The sequence below is a fragment of the Trichechus manatus genome, unplaced genomic scaffold (genome assembly GCF_000243295.1).
Source record: "Trichechus manatus latirostris isolate Lorelei unplaced genomic scaffold, TriManLat1.0 scaffold00189, whole genome shotgun sequence".
NCBI lineage: Eukaryota > Metazoa > Chordata > Mammalia > Sirenia > Trichechidae > Trichechus > Trichechus manatus.
Window position 1 is genome coordinate 4,361,500 of NW_004444125.1, and position 17,788 is coordinate 4,379,287.

General features: G+C 40.6%; 1 protein-coding gene across 1 annotated transcript in view; it reads right to left on the reverse strand.

Annotated features, from left to right (window-relative positions):
• Positions 1-17,788, reverse strand: part of APOB (apolipoprotein B) — a 45,228-nt gene that overhangs the window by 3,720 nt on the left and 23,720 nt on the right. Inside the window, exons 20-26 of the mRNA XM_004387594.3 lie at positions 17,003-17,124; positions 15,068-15,278; positions 13,981-14,156; positions 13,668-13,855; positions 13,070-13,215; positions 10,525-10,898; positions 146-7,471 (exon numbers count right to left, since the gene is read on the reverse strand). Of these exons, the coding sequence (XP_004387651.3) occupies positions 146-7,471; positions 10,525-10,898; positions 13,070-13,215; positions 13,668-13,855; positions 13,981-14,156; positions 15,068-15,278; positions 17,003-17,124 (8,543 nt within the window). The remainder of the gene's footprint in view (positions 1-145; positions 7,472-10,524; positions 10,899-13,069; positions 13,216-13,667; positions 13,856-13,980; positions 14,157-15,067; positions 15,279-17,002; positions 17,125-17,788) is intronic.

A 17,788-nucleotide genomic window follows, 5' to 3' on the forward strand; every position in this document is an offset into this window, starting at 1 on the left:
ATATATGTATCTCCTTCCCTGTTCTTTTAAATTTTGCTGTAAAGAAAAATTGTGCCTCTAATCATATTTAAATAAATAATTATTTACTTAGAATTCTCACTGAGAACATATAGCATCTAGGAGAGGAATCAGAACATTTACTTACTATTTAGATAATATTCCAGGAACCGTAGCGTTGAGCTGCATGTGGTATCCAGAAATGTTTCAAGGTGATCTCCTTTGTTTTTCAAGCCAGCACTCCAAGTGGTATTATATAGGGGAGAGGCCACTCCAAAATGTGCAGTCAGTGATCCAAAGGAAGGAATAAAAATTCCAGCAGGTACAGATAACTTAATAGAAGGAATCTCAATAGTCTGCTCAGGCACAGTGATTGTTGGCAAATCAAAGTCTGCAATCTTGTTGGCCACCTTATTTAGATCCAAAACAGCACTGCCAATTGAAATACTCTTTGGAAGGGTGAACTGTGACATAATTAACTGAGATTCAGGCACAGTTATCTCAAAAAAGGGAACGGAGGAGTCTTCTGGTTCATAATATTTTGTTAACACATCAACTTTGGGGAATTTTACTTTGGGTAGTATTGGCATGTTGAGGTCAAATGATAAAGTACTTAGCTTCTTGCTGATACTTATTTCACTGAAGTCAAGCGTGTATGATGGAACCTGAAGATTTGTAAATGGGACTTGGAATGTAGGAGTGACAAGAACTGAGTTTGGATCATTTAGTTTCACTCCAGGGATAATGAACTCATTGCCCAGTTCTTGCACAGGTACAGAAAAATAATAACCTTTGGGGTTTTTGGTATACACAAGGGCAGTTGAAGCATGAAGATACTGTCTTCTGCCAATGCTGGTGGTTACGTCCAGCTTTAGGATGTCCCATAAGCTCTTATCATAAACTGGTAGGATGATTTCTTTGAGTGATGACAGGTGTCCTTCTAAGGATCCTGAAATGTCAAGGCGTGCCTCTTCTTGGTCACTAGAAAGCTGTACATTGTTCTGGAGAGACCCAGAATGAAACTGGACCTCGCTTTTCCAGCTGACCTTCTGGTTCCCAGTGTTAGCATTCAGGACTACTTCCTGGCTAAAGTAAGGGATATCAAGGAAGGAATTGGGCTGGCTTGCATGGACCTGAACAAGGGCTGACATTTTCCATGGGGAGAGTTCCAGAGTGGCTTTGCTTGTATGCTCTCCAGATGTTGAAAAGATGCTCTTGAGCTGTAGAAGGTTTTTTGTATTGTGTTCCCAGATAGTATATATGCGTCGGAGAGTGGCTTCTCCAGCAAAACTTTCTTTAACTTCAAAGTTCCAGATACCATCAACTTTGGAAGCCCCTTGCAGCTTCACTGAAGACCGCGTGCCCTTGGAATTCAAATATGTGTTGACCTCACTGGCAACATTCCCTGAATATTCCTGTGAAAGGACAGAACCCTTGACATCTCCTTTGGTAGATGACTCAATGGAAAAGTAGGAGGTGAGGCCTTCTAAGCTGAGCTTGTGGCCAATTGCCCCTTTAGCAGTTGAGTACAGCTTGGGGCAATTGAAATCATATTTTAACTCAATGGCTGAAGAGACAGTAGGCTTTGACTTGGTATTTCCATTAAGTTCTTGCTTGAAATTCATTCTCAAAATTGGAATCTGGACTTTTGCAGTTGTTGTCACTGATGCTTCCATGTTCCTCTTGGTTAAGCTAATGGTACTGTCATGACTGCCTTCCACAAATTTGTTACTCAGAGACAAAGCTGTGGCTAACTTCAACCCTCTTTTCCTCGTCAAACTTGAGGAGCCCTCTAATTTGTACTGCAGTGCATAAATGAAGGAAGAAGAGGAGGAAAGGAAATGAGCAACAATATCTGACTGATTGTAAAGTCCAGCATTGGTATTCAGTGTGACAATGCTTGATTTAAAGGAAAAATCATAGGTAATGTTGCCCATGGCTGGAATAAAAATGTTTGAGGTTCTTGGTAGCTTGAAATCTGGAAAGGAAAGTTTGCGAAGACTCCTAGGGACATGAAGGACATTATAGGATTTGGTAAGAAAATCTAATGCATTGTCTCTGCCTTTTTCAAAATGCTTGTTGAAGGATTTGATGTTCTGACTGATAAACTCATAAAACACATCCAAAGGAATTGGGATGGAATGTCTGTCTTTGTTTTTCTTATACTGAGCATTTACACTTAAGTCAAATGATTGTTTTGTTGTTTTCAAGAACTCCTTTAAGCCTGTTCTTTCCCATAAGGAGAAATCTTTCAGCTGGGGAGTTGTAAGTGTTGTATAAGGTAGAGTCATTTCAGGAATTGTTAAAGGAATGTTTAAGAAATCCAAGTTGGCTTCTCCATTCATTCCTATGTGGGCTTCCATGCTGTTCTCATTGTTTCCAGCAGAGAAATTTTGATTGTACTTATACTGATTGAACCTGGCACTGGCTTGCCAACTTGCTTGCTGGGCACTAGGACTCAGAAGCAATGCATAATTATTCAGGAAGTCTATCTTCCCTGTCAACGTTAATGGAAAACTAACTTTCAAATTCCCTTCATTGTTTGTGGATGCAGTAATCTCAAATGGCCGTGCTGAAAAGAAAAGAGAATTTTTCAGAGTTCCAATAACTTTTCCACTTAAATGAGCATCATGGTTGCCAGTTACCTCAGCCTTCATATCTCCTAACAGTGCTGTGCCTTTGGCAGTTAGAACGCTACGGCCTACATGCTGGGATTCAACTTGTGACTGGATTTCCAATTTAGAAAAGTTAAGGAAGCCAGACTCACAAACTAAGTTTTGGTTGACTCTTAGATTTTTACTATTGATCTTATTGGACAATACAAAGGAAGTGATGGGTCCTTCCACAGTGAAGCTAATTTGTGATTCTTGTGTTCCCTCATCCGAGAATTCGGGGCAGGCCCATTTCCATGACCCTGTTCCAGAAGAAGTCCACGTTATGCGTCCAGCTTCCAACAGTGTCTTCATTTCATTGAGCAGTTCAGCCTGACTGGAAAAGTCCAGTTTGGGGATGTTCAATTTGTGGAGGTACTTTGTGTTGCTGTCCAGGGTAAACTGTTGGTTTATCTTGAGAAGCACACTATTACTAAGCTCCAGTGTATTTTTTTCTGTGAATAAACTTGCCACTGTGTCTGACTTTCCCTCAATAGCATATCCAGAAAATAGCACTTGACTCGTATGCTCTGTTTTCAGGTACTTGCTGAAGAGTTTCACAGACTCCTTCACAACCATTGGATTGATCTCAGAGTCTGACAGTTGTACATTTGCTTGAAAATCAAAAGTGAGAACTTCTAATTTGGATTCTCCTTTGGCGATGAAGGAAGCCACAATCTTTGTCTTGTTCACTGAAATGGTTACATTCTCAATGCCAGCATTTGTGTCTAGTGTGAAAAGTGGAGATTGGATTTTCAAAATACCATACAGCTTGCCAAAAGTGGGTACTTGGATTGTGTGTGACATATGGGGAAGCTGAAATTCTGGTATGCGTAGGTTGGGAGCATCAAAATCTTTAAGGCTAAGATTTGGGATTACAATTTCAGGAATTGTGAATTCTGGTAAATAGAAGTCTGGCAGAGTGATTCTAGCAAGAAAGGTGTCATCTACCTTTAGATCCCTTAAGTACACTTCTGGAACAGGCCACTGCAGCTCACTGTTCAGCATTTGGTCAATGGTTCTGATGAGCTTTACTTTAATTTCTACCAAGTCAATTGTAAAGGAAGGAATGTGAAAGGTATTGAGGACTGTAAATTCTGGTGTGGTAAACCTGGATGGGATTTTCATATCTTTTAATGTTTTGAAGTTTATCTCAACTGATGGAATTCTCAAATCTGTCAGAGGGACTGTGAAGTCAGGAGTCTGAAATGTGCCTCCTTTAAGAGCATGAAGACTGACTTCAAAGGCAGGCATGGTCCCGAACATGGTCTGGATTTCAGGAACCGTGAACCCCTGTTCTACCAGTCTTTTTAGGTTTTCAGCCCAGTCTTGGATAGAATACTGTTCTGCAAAGTCAGTAAGGTTCTTAGCAGCAAGAATCCACCAATCAGAAATGTAAGTGACAAGGGTGCTGTAAACCTGGCTTATCAGACACAGGCATCGCTGGAGTTCCTGCTGAATGTCCATTTGATATATTCGGTCTCGTGCATCTTCTAGGGTCTCTTGGAATTTGGCTTTCATGTAAATTAAAGATGCTGAACTGAAAGCATCTTGTAGCCAATTGAGGAGTAAGGTTATTTTGGTGTTTTTTAGGTCTTCCAGATAGATTGATATCACTGCTTTGACCTTCTCTGCAAACAATTTTAAGGCTTTAGCTTTCTGTGGTAGCTCCAGGGCCTGGATTTCACCGTTGATTCTCTGAGTCACCTCACGGATTTTCTTATTAGTTTCATCCACAAACTGGTTATAATCAAATGACCTCAATTTCTTTACTAACATGTCAAGGAATCTGTTTACTTCTTCCATAAGTTTTTCAAAATTCAATGCTTTAAGATTTTTGACATTATCATCAATACACCCAACCAATTTCTCAAAGTAAGCTTTTATCTCAACTTGTTTTAGGGCATTGCTTATCCTCTGAAGAGTCTCCTTCAACTTATATTGGTGGGCCAACTGTACTGATTTATCCATTAAAAACTGCATTTGTTGGTCTACTTCATATTTCTTAATTAAATCATCAACTTTGGCTCTAAAAGCATTGATGATCTCAGTTACTTCAAAATCTTCAATAAGATTTATAACAAAGTATTGCACATGCTCAATAATGTCCTTTATTCTTTGAATAGGAATTGTAGTTCTCAGCTGATCTAGAAGCACTCTGATATCAATAATCTCAACCTGTTGTTTTAACTTCTCAGCAAGGTTCTGGATGTCTATATTCTGAATCTGTGTCCTGAGCTGTTGCAATTTTTCTTGTATCTGGATTCTGATTTTATATTTAGTATCTACATTTTGAATCCAAGCTGCAGTACTACTTCCAATTTTGTTAAAATCAATCTTTTCAACAAATAAATATAGGTCATGGATTGTTTTTATTAAATTCACATGGATATGATAATATTCATCAAGAATTTTTAATTTTTCAATGATTTGGTCAATAATCTTAGCAACGGCTATTTTAAAATCATGTAGATCATAATTATCTTTAATATACTGATCAAATTGTATCATATATGTCTGCAGTTGAGACAGTTTTTCAGTTAAGTTGGTTTTGGCATTACTCAATGTAATATGTAGATCATCTGCTGTAATTCTGTAATTTTTTGTGAAAGCAGTTAGTTTCTCCTTGGCATTTGTAACTTGTGCCTCCCAACTGACTGCATTCAGATAGTCATTAATTTGCTGTGGGACTTTGTCCAGGGCTGCTTTGTATTTCCTCACAAATTGATTAATATTGATGTGCTTCAATTTTCTCTGTATGCTTTCCAGTACAGCTATAATAGCTATTCGATTTCTCTCAAAATATTGTGGCAGAATTTTCAAGAATGGGAGGTTGATGGTGTGCACATCTTGGTTCTTATCATACTTCACAGAAGCAACAATAGTGAATTCCTGGGGCTGGTCAGCAGCATTTCTCAGCTCTAAAGCATCAATGACATTGACTGGCTCACTGAGTAAAAATGGCACTTTAATTGGTGAGTCTAGCATAGTGAGGTCAGCCAGGGCTCGCCCACTGAGCTCCACACCTACTTTGTCTTTAGTGTTGTAAGCATCAAAGTCCTGGTTGTATTCATTTTTGTTCAACTGGGTCTTCAGTTTCCAGGTACCTGTCTGCCCAACTGGAGTAAGTAGGGCACTGACTTTGTGATCAAGAGCAGTATCAATGCTTCTCTTGGACATGAGACGGTGACTTGTGGATCCTTTGTAATCATGAGAGAAAGTAAGGGCCAGAGGTTCTGCTTTCAACAGGAATTTGCTATACAGCTGCCCCGTGTGTTCCCCCCAGAGACCCAGTTTTCCATTGCCATTTGTATGTGCATCAATGGTCATTGTAAATGGCGCCATTGCAGAGCGGAAAACATTGCTGAAATGCAATGAGTCTGAATTATAGTTTGTACTGATGTCAATGGCTGAAGCCAGCCCAGCAATGTCTGTGTTGAGCCGATGGTTAAACTCCACACCTTCAACCTTAGCCACTGTGTCTGCTTTATAACTTGCTGATAAGTCAGCATAAGAAATGGTGTAGATGTGTTTTATCTCATTATTTTGGTAGGCTCCTTTTATGTTACCACCCACATTCAGCTTCAGGGGCTCTAGCCGTAATTTCCCACTATTGGTCAGATCTAGAGCTTTGTATTTCAGGTTATTGTTTAAAGTAGTTAAAAGTGAATACGGCTGGAGCTGTAAATTAAAATTTTGCTTATAAAACTTGTCAGAGCTATAAATGTTGTCAAGTTTTGAAGAGAAGTCTAGTGATAAGCCTGCAATGTTCAGACTGTTTGTATAGTCAAGTTTCATTTCAGCATATGACCCCATCATGTCATTTGAAAGTTCAAGTCCTTCTTGATTGATTTTGAAGTTGAAGATGTTCTTGCTGTCAACATCCAGAATCATGGCCTGATAAGCACTGCCCAAGGATACCTCTGTGAGGGTGGCTTTTCCATCTAGACTGAGTTTTGCATTGTGTTCCCTGAAGCGGCCACTTGTTGTTAATTTCACCAAAGCTCCAGAGAGGCCAACCCCTGCATTCAGCTCATTCTCCAGCACCAGTGGGTTATACTTAAAGTTGGTAGTTGCGCTGGTAGACATTCCATCTTGGCCAATCCTTAGTGTTGCCTTGTGAGCACCACTGTTAATTTTGTCAGTGCCCAAGATGTCAGCATTCAATTCAAGACCACGGGAATTGAGTGATCCAGAAAGAAGGGTGAAGAACCTCAGTGCCTTGTAATCAGCCTGATACTCAGAACGAAGCAATGCGTTTTGCTTAGAGAAGCTCACATCCACCTTGTTGGAAGTGGCAAAGTCTTTGTACTTCCCATTGGTGTCAGATTTCAGAGTCAGCTCATAGTTCTCATATTTCAGGGAAGCTGTATTTTTAAGGAGGCCACCTTGTAGATCAGAGGTGGAGGTGAAGGAGAGTGCTCCATCTTTGTATGTTCCAGTTATCTGGTTGGTACCCTGGAGGTAGGAAGAGTTAAACCTCAGGTTGGACTCTCCAGTTAGCTGGCCTGTGTTAAGATCCCTCTGATAAGACAGGCCAAAAGTGCCTTTAGTATAGAATGAAGAGGCTCTGAACTGCCCATCTGCCTGGACTTCCTTGACATACAAATGGTGTTTCTTTTTTGAGTCCAAGTGAACTGCAGCAGACATCTGTGGTCCCCAGGGACTAGTTGCATCAAACGTTAGTAAACATTTTGAGGCTGCACTATTTCCACTTTTTTCTACATAACTCAATTTGATATTTGAATCCAGAAATTTGTGGCGTAGAGATCCATCACATGATAATGTAAATGTGTTACTGTGATATGTTGTTTCTCCTGATCCTACAAAAATGAAAAGCCATTGGTTAAATTAAATAATAAGTTTTCAAGAATAATCTCTATGTTGAAAGTCTTTGAGTAATAAAGTCCCATTTATCTGGGTCTGCCATGCAATAGTCTCCTCCATCTAATAACACAAACATAAAACCTGTTAGTAAAGGGCATTCCTCCAGGAAGCCTTCCCTGACCACCACAAATCTTGTTGGGTTCCTTTATCAAGTACCTCCACTGTACCTTATACATACACACTACACCCTATCATAGTACCTCTCACACTGAATTATAGCTGTGGGCTTATCTGTCTGCTTTCTCTGCCACTGCCTAGTAGAATACTTGATAGATATTATGTGCTCAGTAAATATTTCTATTGGTTGAATGCATGAATGAATGAAAAGGCTTCCAAGTAGCAAGAAAAATGTCTGTAAGAAAGCCCAAGTCCTTTCCTCTTCTGAGAAGGCTCTCCTATTAGAGAGTGCACTGAATTTTCCCTTACACCCTTTAGCTAATAGTTGTCCTTCAGGATAAGGTCTATAATCTGGCCCTTACTTCCGTTTTTAACCTCATCCCCCACTACAGTCTTCATAGAACTTCCTCTCAAAGCAGATTAGTCCTCTTCCTGGCCCTGCTTGGCCACACAGGGTCCTGCCTCAGCCCTGTGCCCACTGCCTACTTCAATACCTTCCTGCCTGGAATGCCAGCCCCTTGAGATAGTCACTTCACTACCCTCAGACTCAGTTTCTTCATCTATAAAATGTATCTAATAATACCTATATCACAGTGTTGCTGATAGAATTGCATGAGATAATACATGTAAATGTCTTTCTTAAAGTAAAAGGAAATACACAAATGGATGCTATTATTTCTATTGAGTGATAAAGAAACATCTTTACTTCTCTGCTCTAGAGCTAATAATACAGTTATTAAATATTAACTAAGTGATGAAAACTGTAATACCATGAAGGATCCAGAAAGTCAAAGGCATGATCCTTGTGTTCTAAGAAGTGGCACTTGAATTGAGGAGACAGGACTAACTCCTATGAGGCAGGGGTAAGAGTGAGAGATAGCACCTGAATTGGGAAACACAGCTCCTAAAAGCCATTGGTATTTAAAGAAAGAACATTAGTGAGGGTGGGTGGGCTCAACAAAGGCTTTCATGAGGAAGGAGCTGGGGACTGAGCATGACTAGAAGGTGAAGGGGAAGATAAGAGGGCATTCTAGGTAGGAGAAGACATGGAGATAGGCTAAGGACTACCCGGGGAGAGCAGTCTGACAGAAAGCTCTGTTTCAGGTAGTACTGGGTATAAATGTTAGTTACACAGAGTGAGTCCAGATGTTTAGGAGGCTTGAATGCCAAACAGAAAGGAAATAAGAACTGATAAGCTTGTAGAAGTTTCTTGGCAAGACCTACAGGTTGTTAGAACTAGAAGTGATCTGAGAGACAATCTTGTCCATTGAGTTTTAAAACTCTGTCGACCTGGAGGTTCATGGTGATGCCAGGTGCTTCTGTAGTGAAATGAGGAGAGTTCAAGCAAGCCTCCAAATGCCCTCAGCCAGAATGTCTCTGCTTCAATCTGCTTTACAAATTGGGGTTTATATCAAGTTTCATCTGACAAACTGGTTCTGCTACTCAAAACGTTTAAAAAATATTGATTTAATCCAATCTTATCATTGCAAACTTAGAGAAATGGAGATCTAGACAGAAAAAGTAACTTGCCCAAGCCCTCCTAGCTAGCGTATAAAGTGGAACCTGACCAACCTCTCAGATTTGTTCTTTTGAACTAGGTCCCTAAGCACATCAGAGAGCTACCTGGAGATAAGTTCTAGGAACATGGAAACTGGGGGAAAACATCTAGCCTTTTCTGTTTTGCTGAAAATTTGAAGCAAAATAAAACAAGACACATTCCTTTGATCCCTTTCCTTTGAAGGCTTTACCTTTAACTGGCTATATGACTCTGGAGAAATCATCTAATCTCAATCTCATAATCTGTATAAAGAGGATGATATTTGTTCTCTGTACTCCCCGCCGCCCCCACCCCAAGAACAAATTATATATATCTATACATATATGGAGCCCTGGTGGTACAGTGGTTAAGAGCTTGGATGCTAACCAAAAGGTCGGTAGTCTAAATCCACCAGTTGCTCCTTGGAAACCCTATGAGGCAGGTCTACTCTGTCCTATAGGGTCGCTATGAGTTGGAATCGACTCGACAGCAATGTTTTTTTTTCTTTTTATACATGCATATATATGTATACACATATATATGTATATGCATATATATATGTGTAAGTATGTATATATTATACTGGATTTTATTTTCAAGCCCATCTATTTCAAAATGCCAAATCTTGTAAACAAGGCAGATAATACGTAATGAAATTTTTATTCCTTAGCAATGTAACTTTGAATCTCAACAAGGGGCTAAAAATAAGTATTACACGTTTTGTACTTTCCTGAAATTTCAATTTTAAAGTAAGTTTGTGGACTTTTTAATGGAAAATTTACATTTCTACATCTACGTGGCACCAGAACAATTGTGCTTTTTGAATAAGTGTAAGAGAGGGAATCAGCCAAATCTGTGACCTCAAGAATAAAAGGCCTATTGAATTATCTTTTTTTATTACCTTTCTATATTTTCACTGTAACTAGCCTGATATCATTGGAACAATTTAGAAAAAGAAATGGGTCGATTTCCACTGGAAAAATAAAAACTGTGGAAATCTGAACAATTTTCTGGCAATGAATTCAATCAGTGTAAATGAGAGTTCTGTGTAACTCAGAATCTCCCTAAACTCTATACGTTTCCTTGAGTTCTGTGGATAAGAGACTAAGCCATTGCCCTTTTTCATGGAAATATAGTAATAGGAACGTTAAGTAACAGGTGAATTGTTGTGGGTATCTCTGAAAATATCTGGCTAATTTATATTAATTAACCAGGATGGTTATGCTGAACGTTTACAATGTGCCTGCACAGAGCAAGGCAAGAGTAGGACAGAGAAGAGGACATGTAAGCTCCACTCTGTGCTACAGAACCTGGGCCTAGCCCAGCATGGCTCACCTTGTACACTGTAGGAGAGCAAGTCTACCACAGAGCTGGCCTTCATGTGGTACTGAGTCTTCAGGCTGAAGTGATCTGTGCTCGTGTTGCCGCCAGTGTAGGAGGCGGACCAGTTGTACACATTGCTGTAGACATTCATGGACAGGTCCAGAATACCCAAGAGAGGTACCCGCAGTGGATACACCTTGGGAATGGTAAAAGAAGGGATTCGGAACTCTTGAGATGGCAGGTGGAATCCCACAGACTTGAGATCGAGCGCTGGTGTCCGAACAGTCTCTAACATCTTTAGATCTTTGGAGGATTTGCCACCAAAAGGCAAAGGAATCTCAATTTTCATACTGTTCTCGTTCAAGGTGTATTTGATCCTGCCATCACTAAAATGAACAACAAAGAGAATGTTCTCATAGTCAGACATCAGGGACTCAGAGTTCTCTGCCCTCTGCTCTTTCAAGTGACACTGAACATGCCCCGTTCTGAAACCCACACTGCACTTTTCCTCATGCTACTTCCTATGCCTGGAATCCCTTTGCTGTTCCCTCTACCTGTCATAAACACTCGAATCCATTCAAAATTCTTCCAAGAGTGCTTCTTATCATTACCCTCCCCGCTAAGTCATAGTTAACTCTCTCCCTCTTATAGTCACATTGTCCCAGTCACATTGTCCCTTATACCTATCTCAAAAAACATGGCATACCTTTGCTTATATAATCAATATTTATTTGTTCATCTGTCAGTGTCCACACAAAGTAATATATCTGGAAGGAAGGACTATGTCTTATCCAGTTTCTGTCTTTTCACTTTACAAAGGCTAGTATCTTGCATATGGGGGACACTTGATAAATATCTGTTACACTGAATTGAAGCAACTTGATACGTGGAAGAGGTATGGGAGTCAGTAACCTTGGGTTATAGTTTTTGCTTCTGCTAATTGGCTATGCTATCTTAGTGAATTAACCTCTCTGAGTCTAAGGGATATTATCTGTATAGCAGGGATTATAACACTTCCTGCTGACCTCACAGAACTGGCCTTGGATATCAAATGAAGAAAAATACCTAAAAGCACCTTGAAATCTTTTCAATACTCTGCATATACAAACGACTATTGTGATAACTAACAATGAAGTAGGACACCAGGGTTTAAAGGCTGTAGGCAAATAAACTCTTGTTCGCTGTATTACTTCAGCAGGGACTGGACGTTGCCTACCCAGGACCCCAACATTCAGTAAGAGGATGTATTGATAACCATGAAGATCTCGTCTAAGTCTAAGGCCCTGTGGCCCTGTCTTTTCAGCAGAGCACAGAGAAGACTGAGGGTCAGAAACACCTGTAATGAAGGACGGTTCCTGGGCTCTCTGCACTGCTAGATTTTCTACCATCTTCAATACGCTCTGTTTCTATGAGTGCTTTGGCCGACTTCAGCCCTTTCATATTCTTTTCCATTAAACTATGCTGCTCAGCCATAGAAGACTGAAAGGCCAAGGTGACCCAGGCTACTTGTTGTCTAAACCCTAAAAATAATACAGAGAACCACCAAAAAAAAAAACCAAACCCGTTGCTGTCAAGTCGATTCAGACTCATAGCGACCCTATAGGACAGAGTAGAACTGCCCCATAAGGTTTCCAAGGAGTGACTGGTGTATTCAAACTGCTAACCTTTTGGTTAGCAGCCAAGTTCTTAACCACTGCACCACTAGGGCTCCAATGATACAGAAAACAGTCAATCTAAAAAAAGACTTTTCAGCTTGTGCTTTGATTTTTTAAAATATTTTCATGAAATAAAGCAATCAAAGCACTACATGCATTTCTGTAAATATAAAAATGGACTAAACAGTTTGGAATCTGACTTCCCTGTAATGACTAAATGTATACTATTAAACTGAAATATGCTCTTAGAATGCTGCCTTCATTCAATGTTTAATTGAGGCTGTTCTGACCCCTTGTACCTCAAAAGCCAGCCTGTAGTCAATAATTCCTCTAGCTACTCTTCAATTCTTCAAAGTTAAAACAATTATGAGAACATCCTAATCCTGAATGAAGAGGGAGTTTATTTATAATGGAAGAAAACTGAATGGATTTCAAATTTAGGTTTACAGGTGAAAATTATAGTTGCTGTCAATAAAATGTGGAGCCCTGGTGGTACAGTGGTTAAGAGTTTGGCTGCTAACCAAAAGGCTGGCAGTTCGAATCCACCAGCCGCTCCTTGGAAACCCTATGTGGCAGTTCTACTCTGTCCTATAAGGTCAGTATGAGGCAGAATTGACTCGATGACTACGGGTTTGGTTTTTTTTTTTGGTCAATAAAACATCTAAGGGTGAATGTACCGGAATCCCCCAATTATGTTCTTAGGTTCCTAACAACTGGTTGGCATTTACACTCAGACCTCACGTACCATATAGCAAAGATGCAAAAGTGTTTATGCTACAGTGATTAAATTGTTTAAATTGTTTCTATTAAAAATGCAAATTAAAAAAATCAAAATCATGCCAAAGTAAAGTTTTCCATTTACTTTGCATGGTTCAAGAAACGTTTCTGGTTTCTTCCTTTACCTTTTCAAGAATAGGTTCTCTGGAATGTGGAAGTCTGGCAATCCCATTTTCTGTATGTTCATCTCCTCTAGGCCACTGAGGTGATCTTGCAAAGTCTGGGCATAAGGAAGGTTCCTGGATGCCTTCTGAAGCCAGGTGTTTGTTGCCTACAAAATGAGAGAAGTTTTTTAGAATAACAGACATGGATGAGCCTCAAAGAACATTAGATTTGATAGACTGATTATTAAGCAGGACAAAGCACTGAAAGTTAAAATAAATCACAGAAAATTATGAGTTATGATTCACTGATGTCTTCCTCTATTTTATAAGAGGAATAGAGAGCATAGTCAGGTTCCTAGACAGTGCCCTGAAGCTTCCTTTGGTAACTTTGGTGTAACCAGCTCTTCCTCTTAGTAGTATTCATTTGGGATTTACCATATACAGCTTTATTCGTTAGGTAACTATGCATCCATGAATATTTCTTTTCTCTCCAAGAATTTTCTAGGGACAGGAAGCATGCCTTATACATCTGTGGATAGTTTCCTGCACCTAATTCAGAGTTGAGTATGTAATTAGTACTTATAACCATGCATTTATTGACTGGCTGATTTATACTTACAACTATTAATTTGGAACCCATGTGCCGGAAAGTCATGTCTGTTTGAGGAACTCTGTGATCCAAGAGGCTGTTGGCATACGTATGCAAGCTTCTAGGAACGTCAGAGAGATCCACAGGGAAATTGGAAGCCACTTTTTTGGTATCCACATTGGTGCCAGTGTTCCATTCAAATTCCATTTTCTCTTCATCTGAAAATGCACATATGAAACAGTTGTAAATGGTGCCAGGTCAGCCCTTAATTAATGGTTCTCAACACCTGCACTCCAGGGCACAGTGGTCTTGGAAGCCCTCATCTGGGGGAAGAGGCACATACCATAGCGCCACGCCACCTTCTTGGAAATCGTTGAGCCATAAGCTGTAGCAGAGGAGTCCATTTGGAGGAGCAGTTTTGTAGGGGACCAGTGGGTGAGGATCTCACTTCTGGCTTCTGCTTGCCAATAGGGTATGGAAATAACACCTTTGATTTTGCCTTCTCCCTTAGTGTCGCAACTGTTGAAAAGAAAATCATTTGACATCAAAGAATTTGTGCATTCCAAGGAGATACGCAGGATTAAACAGAAGTTCCATTTATGGTAATAAAAACCAGATATGTGAATGGCTCAGAGAAATTACCATAATCCATACTCACTAACTTCTAAAGACAATATCCAGCACAAATTCAGGACTTTCCAGGGATGTATGGAGGGGGATGGGGGGAGATTTTGAAAATGGTTTCAATCTTGTTCTACTATTAGTAGCTCTATTGCCTTGGCCATGAGGCATTGATAAAATTCTCACCTTCCATGTGGGAGACTCAGTTTCAATTCCCAGCAAATGCACCTCATATACAGCCACTGTCTGTCAGTGGAGGCTTACGTGTTGCTATGATGTTGAACAGGTTTCAGCAGAGCTTCCAGACTAAGAAAGACTAGGAGGAAAGGCCTGCTGATCTACTTCCAAAAATCAGTCAGTGAAGACCCTGTGGATCACAATGTCTGATCCCCAAATGATCATGGGGATGGCACAGGGCCAGGCAGCGTTTCGTTCCATTGTGCACGGGGTGGCCGTGAGCTGGGGGCTGACACCACAGAAGCTAACAACAACATTGCCTTGGCCAGGTTATTTAACCTATCTGAGCTACCATTTTCTCATCTATAAAATAGGGACAACTCATTCCTTCTTTGTAGTTTATTGTAAAAACTGAGACAGTTTCTTTAAAGCGCTCAGCACAATTCCTGATGAATAGTAAGTGCCCAGCAAATGGTAGGAAGGACCAACTGGACACGTGTGGAGGGTCAAAATGTTGAGGGCTTTATGTCTCTTGGATTGCAGACCTGGTAACAATCTGCAGGCCAGCTTTACAGCTGAAGAGAAAGAATGGAAAGAACAGCTCAGGACAGATCACCCTAAACTTTCTTTACCTTGCTTGGCCAGTGAGAGTGACCTCAGTGATTTTCCTGCTCTGAATGTCCAAAGTGAGCTTGTAAGACTTTTTTTCTTCAGCAGATTCATCGTTAACTCTGAGGACTGTACCAAAGTCAACATCAAAATCTGGAATTCGGAGTTCACTGGACAAAGTCATACTCTGTCGGTTATATTTGAACATCATAGTAGCCTCAGTCTGCTCCAGACCTGGAAGAGTGTACAAGAGCATTAAGAAATGTGTGTTAAGAAGCTATGTTTGAAGGAAGGACAGGAAAAGGCAGAAGAACTACAAGTACCTATTGGGTTTAAATGAGGACACAGTTTAGGATTTTACCTTAAATTTTTAACTCATTGGTGTTCATACATTTGCTCAATCTACAAATATTTACTGATTGCCTATTATGTGCTAGGCACTGCCCTTGGCACTGGTGAGTCCTGGCCCTCCTGGAGCTTGCATTATAGTGGGGGGAGGGTATACAGACAATAAATAAGAAAATTATTTATGTCAGATGGTGATAAAGGTTATGAAGAAAAGTAAAACTGAATAGGAGGATAGAGGATAGAAAATGATGATGGAAGAGGTGCTATTTTATATGTGGTAGTCAGAGAAGTTTCCTCTGATAAGGGGATATGAAGGCAGAGACCTGAATGAAGAGAGGGACTGAACATGCAGATATATGGGGGGAGAGCCTTCCAAGCAGAGGATCGTAAACGCAACTGCCCTGATATGGGAAATACTCGGCATGTTCAGGGCACAGTAAGGCAGGCATATCCCATGTCTCTATATTAGTATCATCCAAGGGGCCTCTCTTGGCTCCTGTCCACTCCTACCCTGGGTTCCCGTCTCTCATATCATCACTTCTTTGTAAAAACACTCCCAGGCTTTCTTTAATTTCTAGGCTCATCCATTTTATATCATTTGTAAAATATTTACGTAATTTTTCTTTCAGTATGTACCCCTCTTTCTTCCTGTGGGCTTTGTTTTTCTAGTTTCGTTGTGTGACATACTGTCCCTACATAAAAATCTTCCAACGTGAGCACTCGATCGAGGAGCCTTCTCCATCTCAGTAAATGGCTACTCTATTCTTCAGATGTTCGGGCTACAAAACTGGGAGTCGTCCCAATTTCTTTTTCTCTTACACTCAACATCCAATATATAAGCAAATCTTGTCAGCCAAATCTTCAAAATATGGCCAGAATCTGACCACTTTTCATAGTTTCTCTGCTACACTCTTAATTCAAACCACCACCATCTCTTGCCTGGATTAGTGCAATAGGCTACATACAAGTTTCTCTGCTCCTACAGTCTTTTCTCAACATAAACATAAATCAAATAATGAAAACCCTCCAGTGGCTTCTTATTTCATTCATGGTAAAAGTCAAAGTTCTTACCATGGCCTACAAGACCATTTTCTCCTGTTTCCCCTTCTCTCTCTAGCTTTATCTCCTACCACGTTCCTCTCTGATCTCTCTGCTTCAGCCATACTGGCCTCCTTCCCCTTCCTCAAACATGGCAGCCATGAGCCAGCCTCAGGGCCTTTGCATCTGCTGGCCTCTTGGCCTGGAACATTCTTTCCCACAGGGCTTATTCCCTTACTTGCTTCAGTTCTCTTTTTTTATGCTTACCTGACCAGTAAGGCTTTCCCTTATCATTCCAAATGGCTCTGCCTTCCCTCCGTCCTCCACCAACTTCTGGCATTCCCTAGACCCCTCCCTGCTATATTTTTCTCCCCAGAACTGATCCGACATTCTGAATATTTGTTTGGTTGTTTTCAGCAAGCTCCACGAGGGCAAAGACTTTATCTCTGTTGTTCACTGTCCTAGCCCCAGCCCTTGGAACCAAAACTTACCAGGCACTTAATAAATATTTGTTGAAAGCATTAAACCTGAGAATGAGGGCTGCAATGGAGGAGCCCTTTTTGGATACTTACGTTCTGCCTGGGTTACAAACTTCAGCGTGTCCACCAAGGCTGTACCTTCTCTCTGGAGTTCATAGGTTGCACTGGCAGAATACTGCTCTACGTCTCCCGTTGGCTGCAGTTCTAGTTCAAATCTAAAGGTATTACAGTGTAGCCACAATGTTAGAGCTTTACAATGAGGATTCTAATGTCCCCAAAACCACTCAGCCTTAATTACAACAAAAAGATGGCTCTTATTTTAACATTGTCTCTGGCCCTTAACTAATGATGGTCTTTAGGGTCACTTTCAGTCCTTCCAAGAGCTCCAGGTAAAGATTCCCAGGATTTTTTGGACAAGCACAGCAAGAGTTGGCTGGCTGTGTCAGCAAAGGTGAGGACAAGCAGTAGAAGTGGGGAGGAGGGAGTGGGAAGACAGCAAGAAGCCCTTAAGCATGGCAAATACTCCAGTGAGCTCCAGGAAAGGCCACACCAATGTGTTTAAAGGCTCAGAAACACAGATACTGAATTAGAAGCACACTAGAATCTGTAATATGATCTCTTAATGTAATGCTTAAGGAAAAATGAGGGGACACCATCTACAAGCAGGTGCTTTTAAAGCAATGATTATCAACTGTGATGGTTGTAGTTCCCTCAACGGAGTATAACAGAATCACCTTGGGTTATCTTTTTGAGCTACAGACCTCCCTAGGGGTCATGACTCCCCACTTTCCAACCCTACCTTCTTACCTCCACCCCATCCTGGAGAAATCCAGTCCTAGAGTCAAAGTTTTGGTAGAAGTGTGAACACGCCTTAGGTGG